Source organism: Laetiporus sulphureus (assembly GCF_001632365.1).
Source record: "Laetiporus sulphureus 93-53 unplaced genomic scaffold LAESUscaffold_4, whole genome shotgun sequence".
Classification (NCBI taxonomy): domain Eukaryota; kingdom Fungi; phylum Basidiomycota; class Agaricomycetes; order Polyporales; family Laetiporaceae; genus Laetiporus; species Laetiporus sulphureus.
The window spans coordinates 104866-129408 of record NW_024468513.1 but is presented as its reverse complement, the minus strand read 5'-3'; the positions used below and the strand labels follow the sequence as shown (position 1 = coordinate 129408).

The 24543-nt window shown below is 54.1% G+C and overlaps 8 protein-coding genes across 8 annotated transcripts; 4 read left to right on the top strand and 4 right to left on the bottom strand.

Moving 5' to 3' along the window:
• Positions 1 to 35: 35 nt before the first annotated feature.
• On the bottom strand, positions 36 to 3152 carry LAESUDRAFT_755321 (uncharacterized protein; the record flags this gene model as incomplete). Its single annotated transcript, XM_040912010.1, has 15 exons — positions 36 to 80; positions 139 to 836; positions 884 to 890; positions 945 to 1004; positions 1064 to 1551; positions 1599 to 1612; positions 1670 to 1940; positions 2019 to 2088; positions 2137 to 2227; positions 2283 to 2356; positions 2417 to 2465; positions 2515 to 2634; positions 2688 to 2737; positions 2791 to 2914; positions 2980 to 3152. 15 exons carry the CDS (start codon positions 3150 to 3152, stop codon positions 36 to 38), a joined length of 2334 nt encoding a protein of 777 aa, XP_040768362.1.
• A 578-nt stretch (positions 3153 to 3730) lies between these two features.
• LAESUDRAFT_671955 (uncharacterized protein) lies at positions 3731 to 5910 on the bottom strand. The gene is made up of 6 exons (XM_040905478.1): positions 5435 to 5910; positions 5186 to 5375; positions 5040 to 5129; positions 4872 to 4987; positions 4201 to 4823; positions 3731 to 4138 (listed from the first exon to the last, which is right to left on the bottom strand). The coding sequence occupies exons 1-6, from the start codon at positions 5509 to 5511 to the stop codon at positions 3924 to 3926; spliced, it is 1311 nt and encodes a 436-aa protein (XP_040768361.1). The 5' UTR covers positions 5512 to 5910; the 3' UTR covers positions 3731 to 3923.
• Positions 5911 to 7771: 1861 nt separating this feature from the next.
• On the bottom strand, positions 7772 to 9684 carry LAESUDRAFT_671957 (uncharacterized protein). The gene is made up of 5 exons (XM_040905479.1): positions 9405 to 9684; positions 9313 to 9347; positions 8857 to 9220; positions 8258 to 8795; positions 7772 to 8194 (listed from the first exon to the last, which is right to left on the bottom strand). Exons 1-5 carry the CDS (start codon positions 9446 to 9448, stop codon positions 7910 to 7912), a joined length of 1266 nt encoding a protein of 421 aa, XP_040768360.1. The 5' UTR covers positions 9449 to 9684; the 3' UTR covers positions 7772 to 7909.
• A 203-nt stretch (positions 9685 to 9887) lies between these two features.
• On the top strand, positions 9888 to 11699 carry LAESUDRAFT_671953 (uncharacterized protein). The gene is made up of 7 exons (XM_040905477.1): positions 9888 to 10001; positions 10066 to 10176; positions 10236 to 10352; positions 10411 to 10501; positions 10550 to 10794; positions 10860 to 11158; positions 11217 to 11699. Exons 1-7 carry the CDS (start codon positions 9900 to 9902, stop codon positions 11464 to 11466), a joined length of 1215 nt encoding a protein of 404 aa, XP_040768359.1. The 5' UTR covers positions 9888 to 9899; the 3' UTR covers positions 11467 to 11699.
• Positions 11700 to 12848: 1149 nt separating this feature from the next.
• Positions 12849 to 14474, top strand: LAESUDRAFT_644004 (aspartic protease; the record flags this gene model as incomplete). Its single annotated transcript, XM_040903821.1, has 8 exons — positions 12849 to 13024; positions 13077 to 13131; positions 13185 to 13329; positions 13383 to 13553; positions 13604 to 13734; positions 13790 to 14011; positions 14070 to 14251; positions 14303 to 14474. The coding sequence occupies 8 exons, from the start codon at positions 12849 to 12851 to the stop codon at positions 14472 to 14474; spliced, it is 1254 nt and encodes a 417-aa protein (XP_040768358.1).
• A 2430-nt stretch (positions 14475 to 16904) lies between these two features.
• LAESUDRAFT_720963 (uncharacterized protein) lies at positions 16905 to 17264 on the bottom strand (the record flags this gene model as incomplete). The annotated part of the gene is made up of 1 exon (XM_040907931.1): positions 16905 to 17264. A coding segment is annotated over one exon (360 nt), but the record flags the coding sequence as incomplete, so codon positions are not given.
• Positions 17265 to 17429: 165 nt separating this feature from the next.
• LAESUDRAFT_340905 (uncharacterized protein) lies at positions 17430 to 18297 on the top strand. The gene has a single exon (XM_040902088.1). It carries the CDS (start codon positions 17590 to 17592, stop codon positions 18082 to 18084), a length of 495 nt encoding a protein of 164 aa, XP_040768356.1. The 5' UTR covers positions 17430 to 17589; the 3' UTR covers positions 18085 to 18297.
• Positions 18298 to 19031: 734 nt separating this feature from the next.
• On the top strand, positions 19032 to 23213 carry LAESUDRAFT_720962 (uncharacterized protein). The gene is made up of 8 exons (XM_040907930.1): positions 19032 to 19051; positions 19116 to 19200; positions 19309 to 20768; positions 20824 to 22104; positions 22161 to 22279; positions 22339 to 22361; positions 22415 to 22470; positions 22528 to 23213. The coding sequence occupies exons 2-8, from the start codon at positions 19123 to 19125 to the stop codon at positions 22793 to 22795; spliced, it is 3285 nt and encodes a 1094-aa protein (XP_040768355.1). The 5' UTR covers positions 19032 to 19051; positions 19116 to 19122; the 3' UTR covers positions 22796 to 23213.
• Positions 23214 to 24543: the final 1330 nt, after the last annotated feature.

Sequence of the window (24543 nt, the reverse complement as noted above, 5' to 3'; positions counted from 1 at the left end):
AGCACAACGAATGAACAGCACAAATGTACAAGGTATCAGCAACACGAGAAGAACGGTTTTGTATCGACCGTCTCTATTCGCTGTAGGACAGTCACAGTAAGATGATACAGTCCACGATGGAAGACAACGCGCACTCACTTCGACAATCACCGATTGCGGTTTCGGGCTCTCAGGCTCAGCATGCATCCAATCCAAGCTGGGTCTACTTGCATGAGGCGTCCCCGCACTCGGCCAGCGCGCATGTTTCGCCGACGCCGCAAGCTCCAAGTGCGACATCGATTTGGACATCGCAATGAGATCCTCCTCCGACATAGACGTCGCCAACCCATCCTCTGGCACAACTGGGAGATGGTCCGACCTCGCCGATGGGGACAGCTCTTCTTCATGCGCCCGATCAGCCAGCATTGCCGCAGGAGCGGATGTAGACGTCGACGCGGCCGCTTCACCGACATCTACCTCCTCCTCATCTTCCAGCACGCTCTCCTCGACCACCAGTCGCTTCAACCCCGCCTCCACCGCGTCCAGACGTTCCATGTGCTCGAGCACAGTGACGCCCGTCGTCGCAGGGTGCACGCGCGTAAACTTGCTCGAGAACGGGACCGGCCGCGAGGAGAACTCGGAGGAGACACGGCGCATGGGGGGCGGGAAGTCGGACGCGCTGTGGCTTCGTGACCGCCGCGGTAGAGGGACGGTGTTGACGGAGAGGTGTGGTGATGCGGCCGGTCGCATGGGCGTGCCGGGCGGGCCCTTCGCTAGATCGGGGAGCATGTCGTCTGTCATTTCGACTTCGTCGTCCCATACAAGGACTTTCTGCCTCCGCGTCAGTTCCAGCGGGCCTGCATGATCATCAGTCACAGTAAGAAGGATCATGCAGGCGACTCACCCTCGTCCTAAATGTGTACGGTCAGCCCACATTGCATCTTCTGACATCCGGATATACGTACCGCATGTTTGAGCGACTGAACTATGTTCCAACCCTGGCCTTTGACGACGGCCAGTTGCCGCTGTATGCCATGTCATAGGTCACCTCAAGCGTATCGACAAAGTCAGGAAGAAGGCCTACACGGAACATCTTCGGATGAAAATCCGGATCGACTGCGAACAGCTTCCTGAGCTGGTACGTCGTCTCAGTCCACCACGCCTTGGACGTGAGCAAGGGCAAGAAGTGGTCCCTTGTCTTCTGGCTGAACGGCCGCCCGATGATGCTCACAGGCAGGTACAACCACCCGTACGTATATGACCGCCAACCGCGTGGGTGCTCATGAGGGAATGAAAGCGAGTTGTCGATAGCCGCGATGTGGATGTGCGGCTGCCGCGTATATGGCAGATGCGGATTCGAGTGTGCCGGCTGCGAGTACATCGTCGATGACGATGGCCCCATACTCGGCGTGCTCGTCGCGGACTCGGTCCGGCGCAACTCAGTCATCATCGGCATCTCGAGGCGCAAGATGCGCGAAGGCGCCTCGTTCACAAATGACTTGCCCGGGTCACAGTCGCAGTGCTTGATCATGTAGTTGTCCGCGCCGCGGTCCGTGTTAAGCATCAAATAGTCTGCACGGTCTTTAGAAACGTTTCGCGGATTTGACTGACTCTCTTACCAAGTATGACCAGCCTGCATACGAAGCAGTCTTGAGCACATATCAAACCCTCAAAGGACACGCGTACCTACTTCTCAAGCTCCTCACGGAAATTGTCCTGTAGCGCAGGTGTCCAGTAGAACGGCTGCCCCGTTCGGCTTTCCGTCGCATCAAATAGCAGCCGTTCATCCTCCTGATCATCATCGTCGTAGAAGTCTTCTTCACCACCCGTCTTCCCGCAGATGATCTTCATTGTTGACAAGCACTTCTTTGAAAAGCTGCCTTGTCGATGATTGGAATCGTCGAACGTATCAGAGATGGCCCGGCCCGGCCATGGGTGCTTGCGGAGGAAGTCCGATGCATCTAAGAGCCATCAGCTTGACCATCTGTACTCAAATGTTCTGACCTTGCCTGTATATCCGTGAAGGAAGTACTGCATACTGCCAATCTTTTCGGGTAGAGGCTTGCCTTTCTTAGCAGCTTGCCTATCGAGCCAGTCGTAGAAGAAGGCCTGTTCATAGCGTCAGCTCTGCCCTGAATGAAGTCATAATCGACAAACCGGACTCGAGAGCGACACCAGCTCGGTCCTCGGGACAATATGCAACTCCAGTCGCTCGTCCAGTAACGATGCAGCAGCTTCTGAGATGTAGCTGTAAGACCGTGTCAGCAGAGTCACAGAAGAACTAGACAGTGCAGATAACCGACCTCAGATTCGGGATGAGACATGCGCGCCCGAAGGGTATAATCCATTTGAACTGCCTATGCAACCACTTCGTGGTCTGCACATGTTTCTCTTGCTCTCATCGAAGCCCACCAGTTTCCAAATGCTAGTTACGCACCTTGGGGTTTAGTCGTCCGTACGGCTCCTCGTCTTTCGGCTTGAACACTCTGACAGAATCGTGAGCGCAGATTTCCGACGAGTAGCGATGGACCTCACGCCACAGTCTGTACGCGTTCGTCGACCTTAGCACGCGCAAAATAGGACCCGGATGAGCCCTTGGTGATCATCTTGGGATGGATACCCTCTGCAATGGACTCCTTGACAGCTTCTACCAGTCTTGTCTTGTCAATGAGGCCAGTCCATAAGTATACATTCCCGCATACACTCACCTGTCAAAGTCCTCCTTCGTCATGGGCGGTTTGTGATCTAAGGTCTTGAGCTGGGTGGGGACTATCACCGTGTATTCGCGTGAATGCGTAGACTTGGACTCACTGGAAGGACGTCAAAATTCGGGACTATGATCTGGGGTTCAAAGACGCTGTGCCATATCTCCTTGCGTGAATTGTCCTCAACCTTCTTCTTGCGCTTCACCTTCTGCGCAATGCTCTCCGTCCACCTATGTAACCATTACACCGTGGGTATTTAGCTCTATTCTTCTCCTGCAGACTTTGCATCACACACCTCTTAAAGGCCGTGTCTAGCTTGCTCAGGTCAATGTTCCCTGGACGGCGCACGCGCGGTGATGGCTGCGGGATGGGCACAGGGGAGAGGCCTTCGCCGACGTCGGCCTCTTGCTCTTGCCCGTCCTCGACACTCTGAGCGAGGGGCTGGTAGTCGGAGCGGTTGGGAGACATCTCTAGCGCGGTCTACAGTATTAAGATATGTCCTCGGTGAAGCGCAACGGTGGGTGTAGTAGGTGGTATGGGAAGAGGCCGCACGCGCAGGCGGCAGGCAGTTCCAAGTTACATGAGTGGACCGATCCGGCAAGAGACGTGGTTCGTCTCAGGGAGCCAATCATCGCGAGAGACGCGCACGTGGCTGCGAGGTAGCTGGTAGCAGTAGATCTTACAGTTACACCTCATGATATTTACCTACACACCGACCTCGAACGTGATAAGTGTCACATCGTTTTAGCAGGGAGCGTATTACTCGATCTTATCAAGGACACTAACTGTGATCCGGTAACGCATCACATCTCGACATCGCATATTGACATTTTAGGATAGTGGCAGCACAGATTTTTAGTTCCAGCTTCTTGAATTCATGTAAGGATATAGCGATCATCTGAGACGGAAAGGAAGCAGACTGCAGGACGAATGCGACCTTGAAAAACCTTGAAACTCCGCCGTGACTGCGAGGCCCGTACTTCGTCCTGCAGCATCGACGTCGGGCTAAATAACGTGCGCATGCGTTCCATCTCTCAAGGTAAGATGCTTGCATTAATTGAATGATGTGTCACTATACAGCACGAAGCAAGTGTCTATATCTAGCAAATATTAGATGGGAAGAGCTACGTACGTATATGTATACAACAAATGCCGACCGCTCCTCAAGCATTCCCTCTCGTGGTTTAAACTCCTCATATGAAGTTCCTATCTGCGAACGAGTCGCTCACATCCCTGCAGTCATTCGCTCTTATGACCCTGCTCGTCAAAAGTGGAATCAGAAGACACAGACGACTTCTCGCCATGAGCCGCCGCGGGGGAGGGTGTGTGAACGGTGGGGAGGAGCTGCGCAGCTACCGAGCCATCCGGCAAACATGGCGCCTTGAACAGCGTGCCGTCGATGAACGGCGGTATGCTGCGCAAGAATATGGCGCCCCATAGGAGGAACACGAGCGCTGTACGAAAGAGCCCCTTAGTCGCAAATCGAGAATAAGTATAATGGTGAACGGAGACGCACCAGACCATAGCGAGCCCACGACCCTGAAGAATCCGCTATCGAGCACGCGCGAGAGCTGGACCGTCAGCAGCGCAAACACGCCGTTGGGGAAGATCAGTCCCCAGTATGCCATATTGAAGTGAAGCGTCGTCCGCCTCACGCCGACCACATGATATATGGAGCACACCGCAAGCACAATCCATGCGATGCCCATGCTCCACAGGGCGTAGCTCGCGCAAAAGCAGACCGCATAGATCATCTGGCCTGCCAGCGCGCTCTGCGGGAAATCGCCCTGGATATGCAACGGGAGGAGCTCCGAGATGACGCTGCCGTTGACGAGGAGGGAGAAGCCGCCCTGGCCAAGCGGGCCAAGGACGATGAACGCGGAGAGGACGAGCCCGGGATCGGGCACGCCGCGTATGATGAGCCGGAGGAGGTAGATGGTGATCATCATGAGCGCGAACGCAAGCCCCATCGCGAGCATCGTGAACGAGAATGCGGTCGTAACGAGCGCCGACGTGTGTGAATGAACTTTGATCGCCTGCGCTAGGAGCCCGCCTGTCGAGGATGCGACGACGAGCGTGACGACGGGCAGGAGCCAGACTGCGGCCATGTTCGAGATGGACTGTTCGTGCCGTACGACCCTGGGAAACGTCAGCGGAAGTCACAGTGGCTTGAAATGCCGAATTTACATGGTGTAGATCATGCCGTAGCAGACGAGGTAAGAGAGGGCAGAGTCAAGCCACCAGAAGCCCCATAGAGCGTAGAGGAATCCTGGTCCTCCAAAGCTCCAGTTCTGATTGAGAGCCTAGCGATAGGTCTGAACATCCAGCAGGTGCGAAAGAAAGAAGCGCACACACAAGAGCAGAGCTGATGAGGGTAGTTATGCCCATTGGAAAGCACCCTATGTACAGACTTTGTGCCGGGTGCCCGATCATGAGCCAGAAAACCTACGTGAAATATCAGAATCTCACGTTCACGAGATGACCATAAGGGAGAGGCATACATCAGGATTCAACACGTATCTCAGGAACGAGCATACGCAGATGAATACGAACAGGATGAGGTTCAGGATGAAGAAGACGCATGCGGCGATTTTGAAGTTGTCGTTATCCTGTCCATAAGGAAAGTCGTTGAGAAGGGCGGAGATAGCACCTGTACCCATGATGACTGCATGCCATACTGGCGTGAAATGTCTGCGCATGAAGAGTAAAGTCAGAACCTGAATAATTCACTGCACGGCTGAAGCGCCCACCGTATGCGTTCCGGCCAGCTCTTCCACTGGGCGTACGGCAGCATAAGGGGCGCGTTAGCCTGCTTGCTACACTGCATGTCGTGCGGGATAAGGGAGCGGACGAGACTGAATATAATTAGCCGCACAGCAGCAGAAAAGGCGGGGACGGAGACGAGGGACGTGTTAGGGGCCACGGGACAATATTGCGGGGCATATAAGGGCACGCGTGATGTTCCGGCAAGGGCATGCAGGCGGTCTGTTTGTGCTCTCCAATGGGCAGCGAGGGGACGGATGGCGTGTCCGTCGTCGGTTTGTGCGATTCGGAATACTCGAACTAGCGCGCGGGTGACTCTAGCTATAGAGCTCCCGCTGCTTTGGCTTTGGGACGCCCACGCGGTCAGAGTGGGCGATTCTCGCCCGATTCTGACGCCGATTTTGACCGGATTCTCGAGGCGCTACAGGTCACAAAATCGACTCAGAATCGGGTTCTCACTCTGATGCTCCGGTACACGATTGTCCTTTTGATTCTGTTACGGGCAAGTTGGACATTTGCCTTTTATGTTGAGTAGCTCTGAGAGACAAGTCACAACATGAATTGTACTGTTCAAGTCTCATAAATCGAGGATTTACCACCGGTGGGCCTATGCAGCCCTATGCCCCGCCGGACTTGGCGCCACTGCCGAGCAGAAAATTTACTTTGGGCTCATCTGAATGATACAAGGATTCACATTGAACACCAAAGACATCGCAAAGGATATGGTAAAGAGCTATCGTATTTGCATCACCAAGTTTTGTAAAAATGTGGATTGCACACTTATTCAACGCACTAGTCTGCTGACAAATCATCATAAATAAGTATGTGGTGAAGAGGATCCAGCTATGCAGAATCGGCGAGGCGATTCTGAGCTTAGAAGCGGCTCGCGAGCCGCTTCTCAAAAAGCTACGATTCTGGTGCGATTCTGCGAAGCGCCCGATTCTGCATCGACCAGAATCGGCGTCGCAGCGACACTCAGAATCGGGCGAGAATCGCCCACTCTGACCGCCCCTAATATTTCTGCCAGCGTCTCTCATCTCCCCCTCTCATCGACCTTCACGACCTCGCCAACCCTCTCAGTCTCTGCACGACTCTGAACATGTCATCTAACGGTGCCCAGTATATCTCCGCATCAGCAGGTGGACGTTTGGCGCCCCTCATCTATTCAATATTCGGAATGCGCTTTGCGCGCGTGCAGCGTCGGAACAAGCAACAGCCACCCACAATTCGGAATGCCCTGTCGCTCAACTTCCCGCTCCACTTACCCCTGCATCAAGCGGCGGCGACGCGAGCGTAGCGGAGCGACGGCGTTCCAGCCGCCTGTCGTGATCCTCGCGATGTTCCCGCGCTCACTTGGCGACTGCTCGTCCTGCAGGTCTCCGCACCACCATCGCCCTTGCTGCCCAGCGCCCTCTACGTCGCAGCTAAAGGCACCGTGATCTGCGCTGGCACTCGGCGTGCAGCCTCTTCATGGCCACATTTGCTTCTCGGTAACCTTTGGACAGGCTCGGCTGCTGTGCGAATGGGCTACTGTAATCCTCTTCTGGCGGGGCCTGCCTTTCTCTCGCTCGGCTAGACTTGATACATCTTTTCGTAAGGACACAAGGCTACAGCTATCACAATTTATCTCGTTCTTTTGCCTGAGGGTGGGCATGCTCCGCTGCGACTGTCTTGCATCACTATGACCTATCTATGACATGAAGATCGCTAATTTCCTGAAGCTCTGACTACCAGTCCAGACACATCGCATGAGCTAGACAACTAGTCTGTCCGAAGTAAATGCTCCTTTTTAACATGATCACAAGCTGCCAAGCTATAAAGTGGAGAACTCTGGTTGCTTTTTTTTCGAAGTCTTGAGTTCTAGTAATTTCAGTGCTGCTGTATGAGAGAGATGAAATTGAACACACTGGAAATGGCACGCTGTTTACCAACGCAACTGGCCATGTACGTGCAGCAAACACGATAAAGTTAATCATTGAAGGCTAAGCTGTTGCCGTTAGGCGAAAGGGGAGGTGCAAGATTTTCATTATAAAAATATATATCCATGTATGCGGAATCCAACAAGACGATGAGATGCTTTCTCTTCATGATTTTTAACGGTATGGACACACGTAGCCTGGATCATTTACAGAGTCTAACAGCTGCGACCAGCAGCCCGATCTGATTTGAATGCTCCTCGAAAACCACACAATGATGTCACCCAAAACAATGCAAATAGATCTGAAACGCTTTCACTGGAAGCATGCAAGTCGCAATGTGTTCAAAAACCCTCCCAGATGAGTCACGGCCTCTTGGGGGCCCCCCGACGAGCTCTTGCGGTCAGTGAAATGGTATTTTAGTAGAGAATAGTATTATTAGGTGTATATTAATTGAAGATTGTCTGTGTAACCGCATTTCTGCCTCGCGATGCATCAGAGGGTCCGTCTGTCTATGAACTATTCTACAAACACACTTGTTGGACTTCACGGTTCCTCGCGCTCCGTAGCTATACGGCACACGAACTGACCGCTCTCTCTTTGCTTAGCCTCCATGCGGCGCTGTTCCTCCTTCTCCACCTCTGCTGAGCCATCGATCGGGATCAATTCCGGTGCGCTGAATATAGTCCGCTTATAGACCATCGGCAGCGTTTTCAACAGGAGGACGACCCAGAGAGCGATGGTTATCGCGGCGTAGATGGCACCCCATATCTGAAAGAACTTGGAGTCGAGAATGTTATAGAGCGCGATCGTCAGGTTGGCATACACTCCCTGTCGGCCAAAAAAGTGCCCATCAGCTCATGCTCGGAGATGCTCTCGTATAACGATCCGTACGTTAGGGAATACCGCGCCCCAATACTGAAGGCCAAACGGAATCCTGGCCTCCCTCACTGCCTCCTGCAGGGCAAGCAGCGCATAGAAGAGCCACATCGTCGTAATCGCCCACATCCCAAACGCCAGGCATACGCAAATGACGTATACCGTCTCCCCGGCAGTCTCGCTCCGCATGAACGGCGAGTCGCCATAGTCCAGCGGGAGCATCGTCTTAAAGTTCTGCCCGACGAGGGTGATGGCGTACCCGCCCTGCCCAGTCGGCCCGAGCGCGATGACGGTGGTGAGGACGGCGGAGGCGGCGGGCGGTCCGTGGAGGAGGAGGCGCTGGAAGTAGATGGTGTAGACCGTGAAGTCGAGGACGAGCCCGGTGATGAGCATGAACGTGGTGACGACGAGGGTGACGAGGGCGTGTGAGGGGTTGATGGGTTGGAGAGCGGAGGCTAGGATCCCGCCAGAGGACGAGGCGACGACTAAGGTCGCGGGAGGAATCATCCAGACGGTGGTTGCGTCGCTTAATTGAGTTTTGTGTACGGTAAACCTGGAGGACAGGTGAGCGAGTGGTCGGACAATTTCGAGAGCAAATTCAAAAAAAAACATACATGATGTGCATGAGCGGGAATGCGCAGGTGAAGGACAGCACGACGTCGAACCACCAGCAGGCCCAGACGAAATAGAGGAATGCATTACCGCCAAATCTATACTCTACACTGACCAACGCTGCCGCGACGTTGAGGATAGTAGCTAAGCCCATGGGATATGTCCCGAGAAACAGACTCTGTACGGGATGTCGGAGCATTTTCGGCCAGATCTCAGGCCAGAAGGTGTAGCGACAGATAGTGAACAGATTGAAGAGGACAAAGAGAACGACGTTGAGTAAGAAGAATATTACGGATAATATTTTCATGGGAGAGGACCCGTGTGCGTAGGGATAATTGTTGAAAAGAGCGGAGACTGCGCCAGTTCCTGCGAAACATTGTTAGTTCATTCATTCTACCGCTTTGTGGGTAGTATGTGGACTCCTTGCTACTAAGGTGGCGCCATGAAGCCGGACTTACCCATGACAACGGTGAACCATGCCGGGGTGAAGTGTCTAGCTAACGAGCATTAAACACTTTCCACCTTGACTGATGGGCCAAGAGAAACGTACCGAACAACATCTTTCAAGTTTCTAGGCACGCCACTAGTGGACATCTTCGCCAGACTGTTCCGTCACGGTAAAAGCAATGCAAAGTGTTTCCCCTGATCTGACCTCGCGTCTTTTGTCGCCTGCCTGGCATTCGCACACGGGGCGATTGTAATCATTCGGTCAGGATTCATCGGCGTTGCTAATCATTGGCCGAGGCATCGACAGCGTCAGGCGCTTTTAGCTTTGCGGGGCGAGCAGAGGCCCGAGCAGCTTAGAAGCGGTTGCGTAATTATACAAAGATACAACCGAGTCCCTGCAAGTTGGCATGTTAGCAATTGCTGTATGTACAGTATTGATCATGTTGTCGAATAACAAATCCCACAAGAGGCAGGTCATCAACTATTTCGGGATTCCAAGCAAACAAATGCAAATTGATCGAGTGGCGTGGCCTCCTCCACGTGGCCACACGACCGCGAGTCTGCAGCGCGCTCTCACCGTGCTACCCTACCTATCACCATGGATGTGGACGGGCCCGACTGGGATCTCCTCTCGTCCTATGCGGGTCTCTTGGCCCTCGCAGTGCTCTCCATCTACGCCGGCTCCCGCGGCTCTGTGACTGTGAGCACGTCGCATGCTGTCGTAGTCACAACACGCTGCCTATGCTGAGCTCCAGGTCTGATAGGACAAGCAAGTCAGAGTCGCTACAGGGAAGGAAACGGACGTGGCTGAAGAGGAGGAGGAGGAGGAGCTGCCCGATCGGATAGGTTCGAGCGATGCGTACCTCTTCCCGATCGTATGTGGTTTGCGCTTGTGCTGGCGGGACGGCGCTCACTGCTATTTTCGCCGATGCAGGTTGGATCGATGGTCTTATTTGGATTGTATGTTGTGGTGAAGTATCTTGGCGAGGGGTGGATCAACTGGCTGTTGCAGTGGTACTTTGCCGTCGTTGGCATCGGAAGCGTCGCCAAGGTGGGTCTTGTGCAAACGCTCGATAGGCATGGCGCCATGTTGACACTAAGCTTCTCAGTCGCTGATATCGCTGGTGAAATGGACCATGGGTAGCGAGCGGTGGAGGAAATTTGAGAAAACGGAGATCCTTGTTTTGAAGGGACCACGAGGTGTGTTCCATACTTGTCGCCCCTTCGTCCCCCTGCTCACTCACGCAGAGCTCGCATCCGTATCCATGCGAACTCCCGCATGGTACCTTCTGCCCATCGGTGCACTCACATCGATCCTGTACAGCTTCGGTCCTAGCACCACCCGCCGGTCCGCCTTGCTGACCGACATACTCGCGTTGTCATTCTCTCACAACGCGCTATCGCTGATCAAGATCGACTCGTTCAAGACTGGATGTGTCCTCCTCTCGGGACTGTTTCTCTATGACATCTGGTGGGTGTTCGGGACAGAAGTTGTAAGTGGCATATGCGCCAGTCAGGCATTCCCCTATCGCTGAGCATCAGGTCATTGCCCCCCTAGATGGTGCATGTCGCATCGACGCTCGACATTCCCATCAAGGTGTTATGGCCAAAGTCCATTGTCTTTTCTACAGCTCGCGGCTTCACCATGCTTGGTTTGGGCGATATCGTTGTTCCCGGACTGTTCATAGCGCTCGCACTGCGTTATGACTATCATCGTGCTTCACAGCAACATGACAGCCCCTCCGTCCGCAAGCCATATTTCTACTCTGCCCTTTTAGCATATGTCGCGGGGCTCGGAACCACCATTGTGGTAATGCATAATTTCAAGACCGCACAGCCAGCCCTCTTATACCTCAGGTACGTAACAGAATATAAACTTTCCAGGTCAGAAATTGATAATACCCGCGTCTGTCAGCCCGGCATGCATACTCTCTTTCTTCCTTACCGCGTTCATCAGAGACGAATTCAAGGATGCCTGGGCATGGAGCGACGAGCCAGAAAAGAAGGAGGATGCTGTCCAAACGTCAACGACGACGAATGGAAAAACTGATGGATCGGCAGAAAACGGTTCAGTGGCATTGGAACCGACAACGTCATCTTTGCTCGAAGATGGTGAAGAGGCTGGGAAGGACAAGAAGAAAAAGAGGAAGAGGAAGAAAGAATGAGCACCGCCGATTGAAGGACGTAGCGCGTTATACATAGTTATTTACGACATCCTCTGGGCGAGGACTGCTACAGTCACAAGCCACCGTGTATAGTTCGTCCCGTCTCGAACTGTGGTGCACTGCTGAGGTCCTCACTGCGACGGTAACCGGCATTGTAAACGTATATAGGCTCTGTGGTCGGTCACACAAATACCAAGTTGTTCTCAGTCGCCGCTGACTGGACGCTGTTGTATATGCCCATGCGCAGATGGCAGCTAGCTCGGCGCTCTCAGAGAGTTCCCCTTTGCTCAATGAAGCTCGCTCTCGAGTGGCCGTGAGGCGACACGGGAGCGTACTGCACTGAGCTAGGGGCGAGCTCCCGGAGAACGGATGAACTGATTGTGTTGAGTTTTAGTTGTACGATACTTAAGGTATGGTCGTGAATCGTACCAGGCGTCCAAGGTAACCTAGCTTGAGCGCGACATATATACTGCCACAGTGAGAAACTCGCAGCCGCATGTGGCCTGGAGTATGAGACGCGCAGCCACCACGCCCCGTCAGTGATCATGATAGACTCGGCGTTATCGCGAGGCACACGGTATCTCCAACCTCGATGCTATCTCCTGCAAATCCGCACTAGCTTCTCCCGCGCGACAGCATTCGCGTGCACGAGAGCACGACCTTGCCGCTGCCAAGACCCCGTCGGACGTCGTCGAGATCAGGACAGGATGATCGACTCGGACGGGACTCGGAGCACGCGACGCGACGGATCACGGAGTCACGTGGGCGCGACCCGGGATTTTGCTTCCGCGGCGGTGGCTGCTTTATCCGTCACCCTCGCCGCCGACCGACGCCCCAGCTCGCGATCTCCGCTCGAGCGCATCGGAGCGGCAATGTACTTGGGATCTATTGTTTGTGTGGATAGTCTTGAACAGTTGATATTTTCGTGTCCGCAGCGTTGCAGAACAGGAGGCCTGAACGAAATCCGGGTATGGCCTAGGTCGGTGCGTTGAGCCTCAATGTCGTTCGGACGATTAACTGAGGCATTTCTTTGTTCCAGTGCTGTTTGTTTCATGCTTGAGGTGTTCAATGATATTCGACGGCGTTCTCTGTGAAGAATATGCATTGCACGATGCGGTGTTGCTATCGCCTGTGGTGAGTCCATCCTCGAACGCCGATATCCGTATCCGTCGTGCAACATCCATATCCGTTTCCACAACGCCTATCCGGTTCCTCACGCAGAACCGACGCCGATACACGGTTCCGCTTACTGTCTCAGGCATGCATAAAAGGGAGGCCTGAATGGCGGTGGAAAGTATCATCATCACCACACTTCCTCACCTTTGTCGAAGTCCATCTTAATCTCACACCGTAATTCCTCGGTAATCAACCAAAATACCACAATGTTCCACAAAGCTGCCTTTGTCTCTTTCGTCTTCCTTGCGGTCCTGAGCAATGCGACGCCTGTCCCGGAAGAACCGGGTACTCGGGTTGCGTTGCAGAAGAGAGGATCCTTGACGAATTCCGATGGTGTTTTCGATCTCGAGAAGGCAATTGCACAAACAGTCCGCACACACAAGTGAGTCATGTTGACAAAGTTCATAAGTACCGTCGTACTGAGGGTGCATCAGTAAGCATCGCCAGAACTTGATCAACCTGCAGAGCAACACAGGTTCGCTGCCAGAGGTCCGTATTTTCAATTGCTGTTGTTCCTGAACGTATCCTGAGCCGTTATGTAGGGCGCGGAGATTAAGCCCGCCAGAATATACAGTGCGCATCAGAAGCGCCAGAGCGAACAGTTGACCGACGAGGAAAATGATTTGGAGTGGGCAGGCACCATCTCCATCGGCACTCCAGGGCAGAACTTCTTGATCGACTTTGATAGTACGTTGTTTCGCTTATATGCTTATAGCGCTGTGAATGACCGTTCTTCGCAGCCGGCTCGTCTGACCTATGGGTACCATCTTCAAACTGCACGAGCAGTGTGTGTACCTCCAAGGACAAATACTCTGCGAAGAATTCGTCTTCGAATGCCGCAAAGTCAGGCAGTTTTTCGATCTCCTATGGCGATGGCTCTAGCGTATCAGGGCCCGTCTACACCGACACTGGTATGTCCATTTGCGGTTCTCACAAGAGCGATACCTGACCGCATCCTCAGTTACCGTCTCCGGCGTCAAGGTCACTGGACAATATTTCTCTCCAGTCACCACGCTCTCGAGTAGCTTTTCGAGTGATCCCGTTGATGGAATCCTGGGCCTTGCCTTCCCTTCACTTTCTAACCTTAAACAAGTTTGTCTATTTTACTCCCGGGCCGATAGTTCATTGCTGATGTACAATTCCACAGAGTCCCTTTGTGAACACCGCTAAGTCAGAGGGGAGCATCAAGAGTGGAGTCTTCGGGATGAAGCTCGCCAAGTCTGGATCCGAGCTATACCTCGGCGGCACAGACACCTCGCAATACACTGGCTCAATTGAATATCACTCCGTTGCGAGCACCGGATTCTGGCAGGCGACCGGTGCCAAGGCGCTCATCGGAAGTAAGACGGTGGTTTCCGGCTTCCAGACGGTACGCGTTCCGTGCTGCATGCATGATCGCAATGAGTTGTTGACGGGCTCCATCACAGGTGATTGACTCGGGCACCACTATCATGTACGGCCCACCGAGTGCCGTCAAGACGTTCTACGCTGCGATTCCCGGGTCGAAAGTGTTCGACGCCACCAATGGCTATTACTCATTCCCCTGCAGCTCCGCTCCCGCCGTTGCGTTCAGCTGGGGTGGCACCAACTGGAAGGTCAGCGCAGCCAAGTGAGTAGAATTTTCTGGGCTGTGAAGACATTCGTGACACCCTTCCCACAGCTTTAACCTCGGCCAGACCAGCACTGGATCTGGACAGTGCGTTGGTGCTCTTGCCGGTCAGGACCTGGGCTTGGGCTCGAATGTCTGGCTTCTTGGAGACACCTTCATGAAGAACGTGTACACCGCGTTCTCGTTCGACAAGAACTCTGTTGGCTTCGCGGCGCTGGTATAGAATAGATGAGATACAAGCATTAAATGTGCAAATCTTGGATTTGAACACAATATCATGGACAATTAAAATGATAAAATCTGAGTGATCCCCATAACAGCCTGGATCGAGCGATCATCAAAGAGTGGCCACCACTAACACGTGCCACAGCTGGCCACAGCCGCTCCTGCCATCCTTTCCCACGCACTGTCTCCTTCCGACTATTCCCTCTATGCGTCGCATATTACTCTCAGAAGACGCAATGTTACTCAACGCGTTAGTCGCTGGCAGGACGTGAATGTCTCTATCACATTCATACCTCTTCACGGCTTCTGGCGGCTACAAATTACAGCGCGCGCTGCGCGTCAAGACCATGGTTGCCCGAATGGTCGTAACCCGGAGCCGACGCCTCACCACGCAGCTCACCAAATGGTGCGATCTGCAACATGACATTGAATGCAACGTGGAGGCATGGCGCGTCTCATGGCACCTCGACTGAGATGTGTTTCATGAAGAAATGTGCAGTTAAAGGGGGCATGCGCTGATGGGCCATCGGACGGGAGTTTCGATCTCCGTCGAACTATTACGGACTTCACTCTGGGCTATCACACCGTGACCGTTCTCAGCTCTGATCCGGTCCAGTTCGAGCATCAAGCCTTGGTTTCTTCAGCAGTGTACGCATCAGATAGCGATCCGCCTCGATCGCGCTCTCAAGCGTATCCTCGAACGTTCACATTCCTCCCAGCGACTTTCTTGCGACGCATGGTAGTCCGATCGGCATCGGGTTTGCCGAAGAGATGATTAACAATCATTGGAAGCACCCGCATCCAGCTCCGCATGAAATTTCCCATTGTATGTACGGCACATTCGACGAATGGCCTGTGCCGGTACGTCCCATGCCTTCTAGCCTACAATGTCAATTATGCTTCTCCCTTGTCCAAGTCCTCGCCTTCTCACGAGAGGGTTGTTTGCTCGAGTGCTCATCGCGAATTTCACTTCGGCCAGGCCGCGTCGCACGAGGTTGTTCCCGAATCCGTGGCTCAGGAGTAAGAATGCCCATTGGAATGAAACGGACACCTTCTGTTCTCCTAAAGAAGCCATTCGCGAGTGTATGGACGGCGTTCTGGGTCGATGGAACTGTGAGATCCTGGAAGACTGAATTGACGCTGCGCATGGCAGAAGCAGGCGCGCATTCCAACAGGTTCGCTAGAACTCGAGTTCATGATGGACGTATGTATGTGATGACAGTTTCGTCCTCGAGTATTTCATTGACCTCGTAAGGCTACATTGACAAACGTTCGTCTCGAGGATGTTCACGTTCTTTTGGGAATCAACGTTGAGGGTTCGAACACAGCAATACGTTCATGCCGTGACGTGCGTCCCCCTCGCCGCTGCTCGCATGCTCGCGAACGAGGCTTCAGCAACCCTTCCATGCTAAGAAAAGCACTGCAGTCAGCCAACTTAAGGCGCCGGCCGCCTTCAATGGCTGAGCTCAAGCGCTCACCTTGTCCACGGCGCCTGAGCGAAGCTGCCAGCCCGACTTCCACGTCATCCCATTTCGCGATCGCGCCATAACGGATTCCCGCCCATTCATTTCCAGCGAACATGAATGCCATTCAGCGAAGGAGCGGTGCTCAATTTGCATGATGGTGTTGAATACCCGCCAATATATGAAGATCAACCCTTTTATTGGGTACGGCGAGCACCGGCGAGCAACGAGACCGCATATATTCTGCTCGTCTCAGAGGCAACCAGCATATACAAAGTTCAATGGAACTGAACTGCCACTTGGAATCGCCAATTGCATTAAGCTTCCATCTAAGCAGCGTTACATATCGTCGGCACGTTGAAGAGCACTACGGCTTGGAAAGCCGTGACGCCTGTCTGACAGGTCTGCATGGAGACACCAAGATCGGGCCGTAACAATAGGTGGGTCAGCTAATGAAACTTTGACGGACCTTGCATAAAAGCAGGGGCTGTGGAAAGATGCCGTTTGCGGCTCCTTGCGTGAGAGTGCGAAGAACATCGGATCGATTTCGAGGTCAAGTGTGCACTGCGCATTGAAGCCAAGAGGAGATGTCGATCAACGAGAGATCTCTTGCTTGTCCTGAATTTGATCAAAAGCCGCAGCGTTGCGTAGGTCGTCAAGGCTTGACAAATTGATGAGACACGGAGGCTGTTCGGTGTTGTTACATCTCAGGAACGAGGGAGTGTCACGTTTACTCGAGCCCCGGGACGCGCGTGCTGAAGGTGTTGACGCGAAGCTCGCTGGCTGTGACATGCACAATTGCTGCTGCCGAGGGAAGTGGCCGCGGTGAGAATGTTCTTGACCCGATTCAACGGAGAAGCATGTAGTTCCACTCGACGAGTTCGGAGTTGCCAAAGCTAGGATAGACCGAGTATTGCTCATCCACCGCCGCCCGATTCAAACCTCCGCGGAACCACAGCATAGCATCAGACTATAGCTCGCCATTTCACCAATCGGGGCACGCAGAGATCATGAGGCAGGCCCGCCGGTGATGGGACGTACAGTGCTGTCAAAAGAACGGCGGTGGGAGGCTTCCGCAGGCGGCAGTCAACTTCTCTGTCTCCCGCATTTGTTGGGGTCCAGACTGTCCTGGAACATGACGACACAGACGGCGCATTGGAAGACCATTGACTTCCAGGGCAGACGAGCAGAAGACCAAACCATGCTGCGATCCCAAGCACTGAGATCTGGGTGGACGAGGCACGCGCGAGTGGAGTGGATTGCTGTGAATGCGGCGAGAATCTGGAAGCATTCCGCTTTGAGTTTAGACCAATATAGAACCGGCTCTCCAGCGTCAGGATGTCGTGGACGCGTGCAGCTTATTACACAGCCGTTGACCGGTGGGGCATTTGCCCAGCCGAGCCCCCACGAAATCACCGGCCGTTGAGTAAAGATCCATGATCAGCGATCTTCCGTGTGAGAGCAGTAAAGGAGTTGTTTTGCTCACCGCTGGAAGCAGCAGTCACAGGTCCGTGGTGTACAGAAGGGGCTATCGTCTTCTGGTTGCCAAGAGACGGCGACCTGCGCAGGACGAACAGCTTAGGAGCGAAAAAAAGAGTGTCGTATGCTCGCGGACACGCGGACTTTGATTTTAATTCACAGATTCTAGAAATGGAGGGGTGCCGGGCACGGCGCAGTAGCTCGGAACCGGATCGAGCTCTGTCCCGAATTCGATGCATTTTCATTGGACAAAAGGCGTGCCTGAACCTGACGAAGGCCCCGACGCCCGTCGTTAGAGCGCACGTTGAGCGTCGGTTAAGCAATCACCACCAGATGGGAGGGTGGCAGTCTACGGGGGAGCTGCTAGACAGGATGCTCCCGCAGTGGCAAGATCGTCGCCACATTGAGACCGCTGAACGCTGTGTGGCGCAGTCACGCGGTGTGGGGGACGCACCTTCGCATCAACATGCGTTTGATGGAATTGGCAGCAAGCTACCAGCTGGCCGCTTCTCGACCGTGACGACCGGAAAGTGGAGAATGCAAGTGCCAGACAATTGGATACCCTGCCTCGTGTGCCCATGGCTGTATCAAAGATATGTCAACGATGCGTTTCGAGGATGCCCTTTTTACAGCGCCAAGCGGGGGCACAGCGAGTACCCCATGTGAACGTTCGAAGGGCAGTAGGATTCGGAATGCGTTGGCATATGGTTGGATTGAATACAGTAGCGCGTCGGTGCGTGCCGAACGAATGCTATTGCAGTGCGGTTTGTGGTATACAGGAGCCTGGTTAGCGATGGCTGCCCAGAGAACGCGCAGAGCGAGATCAGATTGCCGGCAAGGGCGAGCGCTGACACCGTCCTGATCCGCGTAAGACATCTTGCATAGCCTGGGCTTGAAAGCGCGAACTCTAGAGCACCGTGCAAGCAGCTTGTGCAATGCACAATGGGAGGAAGATTGGCGGATACGTTGCGCGTATTACTGATGGCCGGGCCAAGGGAAGAGTTGCTGCTTGGCTGGAGGAGACCTTGAAACGGAATGCGAGGGACGCCGCAATGTGAAATATCTCCTGCGACCAACGAAAGACAATTTCCATGCGAGTCCGGTCTCGAGACCTCTATCACTCTGTACGAGCATATTCGGTACGCAGAGTCCCGCACAAGCCCCGAGCGAGCGAGGCCTGCTCCCACGGGGCGCGTGGCCTGGAGAACCGCTCCCGTGCTGCTGATTCCCGCTGCTTGTGGCCGTCGCGCGCGGCGGCGAGCGATGGCCTGCGACGAGGAGGATGCCTGAGAAAAAAAGGGTCCTCGAAAGGGTTTGGCAGAGGCGAGCGAGCGGCAGGAGGACGGAATAAATTGATCGCGGGAAATCAAAGCAAAACGCGACGGAAAAAGCGTAGGAGCGGTCTATTTGGTCTCGTCGTTTGCGTCCTCGGGTGCGGTCCGTGCCCTCCCCTCGCCATCTCCTTCGCTTCCTTCAGCGTTCGTCGCTCTCATCCCTGCCCTCCTCGTCGTCGCACGAGCCCTCGAGCACGGCGCTCGACCCTTCTCTCCTCGCCGTGTCCCCTTGAGTAGCTGGTCGGCGAGTGCGGTCTACCCCGTCCGGCTATTGCCCAGTCCCATCACTCGCATACCCGGTGCGTGCACTCCCTGTTCCGTCAGACACCCCCCTTCCTCATCCTGTGCCTGTCGCCAGCGCAGGAGTCATATGGAACTCCCGACATCGTCTATCCGAGGGTTCCACGAAGCAATAAGTCGACCTTGGTCCCCGGCAGGACGCCCTACTGTAAATACCTCTGTTCTGTCACATGCATCCTCAGCTTCCACCCCCTTGGAGCTGAGCCCTCGCTCGTCTACGGTCACCAACTCTTCTCACTCTTCTCCCTGGTTGCAGGACCTTTCTCTCTCGCCTCCTGGACAGTTGTCCAACCCCTTCATGTTGCAACACTCGGTCCCTCCTGTGCCGCATTCGGGCGAGCCCTCTGGGCAGCACGGCAATCTGTCGTCGTTGCCGAGCCATGAGTGGGGAAACATGTTTTCTTCCCCGCTCGACCCCTCGACCTTCGCCGCTCTCGCTGCGTCTGGGATTCTAGTCCCCCCTTCGGCGGGAGTGCCATCCAGCATGTCCACTCGATCTGCCCGTTCCTCACACGATTTCACCGCAAGCCATCGTGTTCCTCCACTTAATACCAAAGACATCGGTCGCCCTGGCCTCAATCAAGGCTATTCTGGGCCTTGGTCTAATGCGCCATCACCGTACTCGTCTACTCCCTCGTCGCAGCGAGCGTCTCCGTTACACTTCAGACCTGGCTCTGTCACCAACCCATATGATAATCGCAAGTCTCCTGTGAGCGCTTTGCCACAGTATGGTCCGATGAACGTTCGATCCTCTGGTTCTGGCGTGAACACGAGCACTCCGTATGACAGCCATCGCCTTTCCGGCAGTAACGATTATTCTCACAGCAGACGCAGCTCCATGAGCCGGCAGATGGCTAGTCTGCCAGGATCGAGTGATCATTACGACGTGTCGTTCGCTTCTATGCGAGACAGCAACTTGGATAGCTTCTCTCCTCCATTTCCCCCTCAGCGGACACCCATTGAGTTTGGCCCACAACTGCCACCCCACAACGAGCGCCAAAGTCTGACACTTCCACCATCGCTATGGATGTCGCCGGCGTCAGGGCCGTCCCCTCCCATGAACATTGGGGCTCTTCCATATCCGCAGCTCACGCAGATTACCGTCCCGCGCAGTGGGTCTCTCTCAGACTCGTTGGGCGGGTCGACCCAGAGCCCTTCGACTCTCTCAATGTACGGTGAATCCGGCAAATCCACCGCGCCTACGTCGGCAGGCAGTCCCAAAGCACGTATGCTTTCTGAACTGTTCACGGACGATCTCTTCCCCTCCAACTCCCCTATCGTGGACAATCAAGGCTGCCAGAGTGTGCTGTCTCCACGTCTGTCCGGGTCTCCTGATCTGAAGGCAATCGAGCTGGCTGCTGGCGATACTGATCCCGAGAAGTTGGCGAAGGAAGATCCGCTGGCGACGCAGGTCTGGAGGATGTACGCCCGAACAAAAGCCACTCTGCCCCATGCGCAGCGGATGGAGAACATCACTTGGCGCATGATGTCGCTCGCTCTCAAGAAGAAGAAGGAAGACGAGGCGAATTGGGAGCTGCAGGGCGTTGATGAGGAGAATACCGATAGCAAGGCTTCTGTCGTTATACAACAGCCTAGTGCGACCTCAGAGCCGGTCAAGAAGGAGGAAGAACGGGGCAGGACGATTGATAAGGGGAAGGCGAAGGTTCGAGTGGTCGGTTTTGATGGTGCTAATCAAGATGGCGTCGAGGACACCGAGTAAGTAATCAGTCGCCATTTATTCGCCATAGTGCTCATACGGGAGGCGTCATAGCGAGGTGCCTATGGATTGGCGGGCCATCAGCAGGTCTCGATCTCGAGTGCCGATGGACTGGCGTCCGGCAAGTCGATCGCGCTCAAGGCCCCCAATGGCTGGCATCGTGGGCGAGCACAACATCGTGAGGTTCCCTTCGTCGTCGCCTTCCAAAGGCCTATCCTCATCGCCCGTCGTCTCAATACCTGGTGGGTCAACTCAGCACTCGGGCCGTCGCAGTCCTCGTCTCGGCCTAGCTGCCGTTCTCGAATCCGGCGAACCTCGCGGCCCGCTGAGCCATCTCGAGTCGTTCTCTGCCCTCAACAGCCCATCTGCTCATCCATCCTCGTTACCATCGTTTGGACTGCACGGCCTTTCCAGGATATCGACGTCGACGGCTCCTCCTCCCGAGCAGCGCACCTTTCCGAAACACGTTCGCAAGACGAGTTTCGATCATACCATAGCCAAGGAGGGTATATTCACTGGGGTGAGTGGTCGACACCAGGTCAACGGCAAACCCTTGTCCCCTGAGAGTATTCTTGGTACGAAGCGTCGCGCGGAGGCCCCGCATGCTGAAAGTATGCTGCGTGGAGATCATGGAGGCGTATCAGACCCAGAACACATTGAGCAGCCTGAATCAGCGCAATTCCGACGCAGCAGTCCTTTCCCCAGCTCTTCTTTCAACTTTACCTTCTCCTCGCCAACGTACGATCCATTCTTTGATCTTCCGGGAACACAGAACAGCCTGTCTACGTCCGGTCTCCCTTCTTCACTACCGCCCTTGCCTCCTTTCAAGGACATCGCACCTCCTGATGTTGGGTTCAGCGAGTCCCTGCGTTCGTCGTTAAGTGGGAATTTCTCGCCTGTTATGGGCAATGAGGGGTTGTCTGCCGCGGCTGTAGCTGCGTCTGCTGCAGTAGCGGAAGGCTATGCTCAGTTGAACGTGGCAGGTCTTGGCATAGAGGAGCCGCATCTGGATTATAACCATCTTGCTGGCATGATGTATCCCGGTCTTGATGCTCCGACGCCGTTGGGTCCTTTCACTCACGTCGATCCGCACCAAATCCTTCCGGTCGATCACCAGGACAATGCATTCCAGAGCTTCCATCCTAGCCCGTCGAGCGACGGCTGGGGCAATGGGTTGAATTCTAGCTCGAACGCGTCGCCCGAGCCGTATAACACCTCGACGTCCTCGACGCCGCCGTCGAATGACAACAACACCGCGGTTGCACGCAATCCGTCACGTAAGATCGCATCATCGAAACGTGTATCAGAGTCTCGCGCTGGATCGTCTAAGAAGAAGTATGTCGATTTCCTCGCAATTATTGTTGTCAACCTGCTGAGTACCGTTATTATAGCTCCGACGGCTCAGGTCGTGGAGGAAACGGCGACGATGACCAGAATCCTACGGTCTGCACTAACTGTCAGACTACTAATACGCCGCTCTGGAGGAGGGATCCCGAGGGCCAGCCTCTCTGTGAGTGATTCTGCTGCCATGACGTGTGTGTATGGCCTCATTTCCTCTCTCATTTTTAGGTAATGCTTGTGGCTTGTTTTATGTGAGTGTGATTCGGGTCAGCAGCTGCTCCGGTTTGTTGACCTTTTGTCGCAGAAACTACACGGTGTTGTCCGGCCGCTGTCGCTGAAGACTGACGTGATTAAGAAACGGTGAATTGAGCTGATGAACTGTTCATGTAGCCGTTTTAACTCAATACCTCTGTCTAGCAATCGCGCGTCCGGCGCGCCCCATAGTGCAGCGCGAAAGTCAGCCGCAGCCTTGCCCAAGATATCCTCTTCCACGAGCCGTCCTCGCGCCGCCACAACGAGCTCGATGCCGACAGGCCTTCACAATGCTCGGCTTTCGCCCACCAACCGAATGGGGATGGGTGCAGCAGCGAACTTGTCAATGAAACGTCAGCGACGGACTTCCGCCGGCGTGTCTATGCAGTCGTCTTCCAGCCGCAAGGCGGGTGATGACAGCGTTGGAGCATAATTACTGTACACTGAATACTACACCGAGAGTCGTTATGGTATTTATACCGTCTATGCTGATGATGTGCCTTTTATGCTTGTATTACGTAGACCTTGTAGCGGTTTGCTCGAGTTCTGATTCCCTGATTCCCCCGCACATGTCACCATGCCTACTGCTTTTCTCGAGGGTATGCTTGTACGACCACGTCAAGTAGAGTTTCCTATAGATAGTTGTGTTTTAACAGCTCTTTCCTTTCTCTCTGCCCTCACTTTCCTTTGCGCCATCTCGCGAACGTGTATACTAATGCTAGTTCCCGCTCGACAAAAGATGAATGTGGGGTTTACTGGATGCCAGGAGAGATGCCGCGCGTTGTCCAGGTTCAGGGAGTCAGGTATTTTCTTGACCTCGCATATGTATTCGCATACATCGAAGTATCACGTCACATCTGGCAGTGGTGCTTCATTGAGGTAAGGATGCACTGAGTTACGTTTGATCTTGTCATTCCGAACCGGTCGAACAGAATCTGATGCAGGGTCAATTGCCATCGGGAGACTGTCAACAGTCAGGGCCGTTGATGGTCTCGGCTCATGTCCGCGAGCGGGATGTTTGACTGGTGTCGTAGTACGGGTAGCGAGGAGTGAGTCACTGATATTGATGACTTTGCTACATTGATGAACTGTCCATTAAGCTGCTCATGATGCATATCACGTCAGAGTCCAGACCTTTGTCATGACAGTGCATTTACCTCATAAGTTGCTAAGATACTTTCATAGCGTCAACAGTTTCTCCCCTTTCTTCCCTTTAGTGCTGCCTTCTTTGAATCGATGGCTCATGTTTCATTTGTCTCGCCACGGTATGTTTGTGCTGCCGGATTCCAAGCAGATACTCCGAGTATCGTCTGTCAAGGACGGAATAGCCGACGATATACCTCCTCTGCTACCACGGGGGCGTCCGCATCGAGGATAGACCTCATTTTTGCAAAAATGCTCCGATGACCCTGCGGCAGCGAGCATGCCTGCGGCGAGATGGGCCGCTTCTTCGGGATTTGTTTTTCAGATCCTGCTGCAGTTTGGCACGCAGAAAGAAAGGCGAAGCTGACATGCTTTGATAATATTGAAATGGTGTCTGATGGCAGTTTTAGCTGTCCGTCACATGGTACGAATATGCTCCTACATAGCAGGCTCTAATACGTCCTGAGTGCCACGGCACGTCAGGTGAACCCAACTTTATTCCTTCGACCCTCTCGCGCAAGTTTACCCCCGGTGCCTTGTGCATTCACTGGTAGATGCGATTGTCGATAGCTGCATCAGAAGGGAAGTCTCCGATGATGGCAATCTCGACTTAATATTGGGGAGGCATGAGTACATGCTAAATTCGGATTGACACGGGAAAAAGAGGCCATGAAACTGCGACCGCTCCAATAGAGCGGTGATAGAGGTGCGTTAGAGCATACGATACAGTACCATACTTTGCTGCCGATCGCAATATGCTGATATAGCCGCCCGCTGCATGAAGTGAGAGGAACGGGAGTGCACCAGTTCGGATTAGCACGGGCTTACGGAATGGTCAAGTCCCTGCAGGTCTACACAGATATCGCGGAACCGGCGTTGCTTTCAGAAAGTTTCGCTCTACAAATAGCACTGTGCGAGCATAGAAGTTAACTTGATAGATTGTGCAGGTACTAGTGCAGGCCAACAAGAGGTCGCTGACAGAAAGACCGTCAGTCGGTCCAATCTGCTGTCTCCTGAAAACTTGCTCCACGCGGGCGC